Here is a 4,787-nt window from a genome sequence, read left to right as displayed (position 1 = left end):
CGTGTGTGTGTGTGTGTGTGTGTATGTGTGTGTGTGTGTAAACCAATATCCCATCCTTCGAAATAAGAAGCAAAATCTCCCATTACATTGTGCAGCAAAAAAAAAGCTGAACACCGGCAGACCAAGCCCTTTGATAGACGTTTTTAAATAAAATCCACAAAAAGTGTGTTTTAAATGGATTTAAAAAAAGGTGATGAGTAGAAAATAAAACGTTCGATAGAAAATTGCTGAACGAGTGGTAAAAAAATTACGTCGATTTCTTAAATTTCAGTATGTAGACGAGCACTAGACTTCCAGATATCACCAAAATGTCACGTTTTATAATAAACTTTTTGAAAACATTTGAACACAGACATCGTACAAACATAGGACAATGTAATTCTCACAAATTTCCGTTTGTCAATTTTCGGCTTCTTTTTATAGCGTTAAGTGCGTTATTAGAATCTATTTTGTTTTGTTGTTCTGTACTGTAGATAAATTCATTATACAATATGGAAACATTACTTACGCATTGAATCATAGTCCATACTTTACCAGTTGACAAGCTAAAAAGCGATGGCCATTGAATTATATTATACGGGGTGCCCATTGCGGATGGGATCGGGTCGGGTCGGGTCGGGTCGGGTCGGAGGCGATCCCCCCATCGTCGGCTGAAAACAAACGTATTTGTTTTTAAGTCGGCGAGTCGGGCACGATTGGCTTGTGCCAGAATAGCTGCTTTGCGCCCTCAATGTGGCTAGAAAACCGCCCCGACCAGACCTGATCCCCCAATGGCCACCCCGAATAAACAGCTACAAAACCAACAAAATGAAACGCTATTTAGAGTTGACAATGATACTCTATACAGCGACAAAGCACAGCTGATTAAAACCTGCAAATTCTTTGCCATATCGACAGACCGAAGGGCTAGAACCCAAATGGTGGCTGGATCGGAAAAGTAAAAAGTAAAAGTAAAGAGTTGACAATGAGGAAGTCTTTCGGTAGGGATAATGATACTTGGCCATTCATTTCCTTTAGGTTTATTCCATTTATCAGTTCTTCGTGGATTTGAAGAAATACATGTAGAATATCATATATTACTGAAATTCTGGCTCGAATGCTTTATCATTTCCAATTAAAGGACAGTGTAACACCTAGTTAATGGTAAACTGTCTCACCAAAAAAGAAATCAAGATAGAATTCCGGTTGTTTCTATAATATGGTTTCCATCACAAAACATCAGCCGGAGTCTTATATGTCACGTGAAAATTAGACCAATATGAATGTCTGCCTTTTTAGAGATTTTCTGATCCATCCTTATCTATTTAAAAATGAAATAAGGCCATTCAATTTCTATGCGTGTCGCGTTCCGAACACGACGGTATTATAAATTGTAATAGCAAAACAGACATGTATCTTTGACTGCAAAATCGTATCCAATTAGACTGCTCATGGGAGCAACAGGAAGCCTGTGGAGGGATCACATACATAGACCGGGTAAAATATCAACCCTGTAAGCAAACAGAGCCATACTAAGATTTAAAAAATGAAGCATCATAATATTATTTGTGACAAAAGCTTCTGAGAGAACAGATCTGGATCTTAATTCGAAAAACGGACACTGACCCCATAATTAATTCAAACTAACACGTATGCTTTATTCCCTGGATAACGTCTTACATTCATTCCGCCTTATGGACTCTTTAGCTTTAAGGTCAGAAGAAAAAATCAATCAGATTTACTAACGGAGTTGGACGCGGTACACTTATTCAATTTCCTTAGTCTTGAACGGTATCAAACACGATGCAATACGACGCTTAAGTGCGTATCACCTTTGCACTTGGAACTTCCTTTTTGAATCTGTAGCAGTTTGATTGTTCGATCACATTGTTAGGCTAATTCACTAGAACGCACATGTAAGTAAGTAAGTAAGTAAGTAAGTAAGTAAGTAAGTAAGTAAGTAAGTAAGTAAGTTTATTCAGTGTTTAACGCCACTGGCCCACATCACATCGCACAAAACATTCATTTGATAAAAAAAATTGTTTCCATAATGAACAGGTAAAGGTTGTGCACATATCTCTTATCATGAGTCAAACATTGCATATTTCTGTCACAGCGCTGAGTCAGGCTGGGAGGAATGAACAATTTCCTTTGATGGACAAAGCGTGAAAAATAGAAAATAAAGTGAAATTCATCTTCAATTTCATGAGTGTTACACCTCTCCCATAAGGGTTAATTAGTTAATTTCCACCGATAGAGATTGCTATTTAGTGGAAGGCTATGAGTTTTTAACAAAGCTATGACTCTTCTGTTCCAATACCGTATTCAGCTGTTTCTTGAAACAGAATTGTAAGAGAGAATAAATTATACTTGCGACAGACTTCTTCCTCTATGTTCTGCACAGAATGATCAACAAATCTACTTTTTACTCCACTGAGAAAGAGTCTAGTGCTTCCAACAATTTGAGAAAACCAGGCATATAAAAAAACCCAGGGAAAATAATAGGTTTTTAACTTCCGAGGCCCAGTTGACTCTTCCCAGTTCACAGGAACAATACAATTGCATGTAACATTTCTTTGAATATCTGTCATTTTCTAAGTGTATAAGTCTGCACCAGAATTTAATGACACAATGCATGTAATCAGAACATAAGTTGGTTCTTCCAACTTCTCTTAGAACTAAATATTTGGGTGTAGTTTTGCCAAGACCCAAAAAGGCTTTCCAGAACTTTACCTGAACATTATCAATCACGTCCCAATTTTTATTTCCCCAAATTTCAGAGCCATAAAGCAGCATTGGTTTAATCTTTATATCAAAAATGTTTTTTGCTTTTTCGAAATTTAATTCTTGGTAAGAACCGAAAAGCCTTCTAAGATGCACATGATAAAACATGAAAACATTGTTTTATCTAAGAAAGAAAAAAAAACGCGATCTTGCTCCATGCCTATGATATAAAAAGACTTTCATGATAATATTAGTGGAGCTACACTGTTTTCGCTTGAGCCATGAAAAGGCTGTATCTGTTTTCATTTTTGTATTAAGATCAAAGCTCTCCCAGATATAGAGAAACCCCTTTAAAGACGCACCAGTTGATCTAGTGGTCAGACGAATGATGAACGAGAGCAAGAACTCAAACATGACCACGTTATGAGCCGGGCTGTCCAAGTGTGCAGATTCCAATTTTTAAAAATGGTGTTGCAAAGATAATTTCCAATGACCCCCCCCCCCTCTTCCACCACCCGCGTCTAAATACTATTTCTTTTCCTCGTCTTTTTAAGGCTCAATGTCTTGTGGAGCAAATTGCCAACCTCTCGTCTTTCCTGTTTTAATGGAGGAAGAGGGGCGGGGCGGGGGGACGGGCGGGGCTAACCGGCATACGTATAAACAAGAGCTAGAGAACCGTAATATGCCTGATAATAATTATTAATGTGATAACACATTGACATTACTGCCAAAGGTGGAGAAGGACACAAACATACCACCCAATTTGAAAACAATATCTACCACCTAACTGTTTAATTAGGAGCAACGGCAGCAGCAAAAAAACTAGCAACACTATTACGCAAAAAGGTTAGAATTTGAGTCGCACTATCAACGCAAGCCTTGCACTGAAAACTTTAAACGTTATACATACCATCTGAAGAATTCTTGACTGGCTTGATAAACAGAAATGCCAGGCACAAGGTAAAGAACCCAAAAGCCTCGAAATTCATTTTCGTTTAGTTTCGAGAAGGCACTTTGTTGATTACGTTGAAGTCCTGAAAATCAAGAACATTGTTGTTTATTATCAATGCTATGTTTGGTTCAGATGAAAAAAGAAGAAAAAAAATTGAAAACCAAACGTCATCGGGATGCTCTTCTGATCTTAAATGAGTAGGGTCTATGCTATACACATATGTTTTTCACTTCAAGAAATATGATGTTTCAAGAGAATCTGAAGCTATCGGGTTATGAGTATCCGGATACATTTGGAGATAAGGAAAAAAATCTCCTCTAACTTTATCTTTCGGAAAAGTTGTCAGTAGAGTGTTGGAGATTATTGTGAAAGTTCACAAAGAAAAATAAATTCTACCTCTTTATTAAGTCCACTTTCTATACATCAGATGAAACATAATTCCTTACCAGACGTGGTTGATTTCTACACGCCCCGCCTTTAGTCTACGGTTTTCCTCTACAGACGGGCGAGTAGACTGCCCAAAACAACGAAACGTTAATTCAAACCTAACAAAATTTCTCTTCAGAACTTTTCTACTTCGCCAAATCGCTCGCATTTATATATTCATGCTGGATGAATGGCGTGGCCAATAATTTCGTGTTTAGCTACTATTGGACGGATGGGGTACGTGCCGGGCACTAAAGGGTTAGATGACTGTGGGAAGAGGAGGGCGGTTAAAGTTTGCTAGGGGAGAGGGTGGGGGGTGTTCAATAATGGTGAACTCACAAGTCGGTGGACACAGGACGAGCGAGCTGCGGGCCTGTAGGCGGAGAGGCCCGGAGGCTCCCTGGAGGGATCCAGGCCCGGCGCACTCGTCGGACGTCACGTGGGCTGGAGGCTGAGTGTCAAACGTCACGACTATAGGCTCCAGACCGTGGGAGGATTTGGAGAAACCTTAGCCAAAACCTTCACTGCACTGACTGAGCTTCTTTAGATTGTTTTAAGATACAGATTGGCTAGTTCTTTCGTAATATTCTTAGAACGTCTGTCGTACATGATACACAAGGAATGGGGCAGGCCACAGGTCGAACAAATACTTAATATCTAATTATTTGCTCCTGCTCTAAAAAGGGACCATAATATAGGGGGGGGG

The 4,787-nt window shown here is 39.1% G+C and overlaps 1 protein-coding gene across 4 annotated transcripts in view; it reads right to left on the bottom strand.

Annotated features, from left to right (window-relative positions):
• The window catches only part of LOC101845286, a 23,091-nt gene extending 18,848 nt beyond the window's left edge, over window positions 1–4,243 (bottom strand). The window contains exons 1-2 of one of the 4 annotated variants that reach the window (XR_220064.3): window positions 4,102–4,238; window positions 3,614–3,737 (exon numbers count right to left, since the gene is read on the bottom strand). Coding sequence is in view for 3 of the 4 variants with exons in the window: in XM_013082491.2 (XP_012937945.1) it covers window positions 3,614–3,692 (79 nt within the window). In the remaining variant the exon portion in view is untranslated. Of the gene's footprint in view, window positions 1–3,613; window positions 3,738–4,101 lie in introns of all 4 variants that reach the window. The other 3 variants (XM_013082491.2, XM_013082483.2, XM_005089678.3) reach the window with 3 other exon arrangements.
• Window positions 4,244–4,787: the final 544 nt, after the last annotated feature.

Source organism: Aplysia californica, unplaced genomic scaffold (assembly GCF_000002075.1).
Source record: "Aplysia californica isolate F4 #8 unplaced genomic scaffold, AplCal3.0 scaffold00008, whole genome shotgun sequence".
In the NCBI taxonomy this organism is placed as follows: domain Eukaryota; kingdom Metazoa; phylum Mollusca; class Gastropoda; order Aplysiida; family Aplysiidae; genus Aplysia; species Aplysia californica.
The sequence above is the reverse complement of the archived record's forward strand: the minus strand, read 5'-3'. Positions and strand labels throughout refer to the sequence as shown.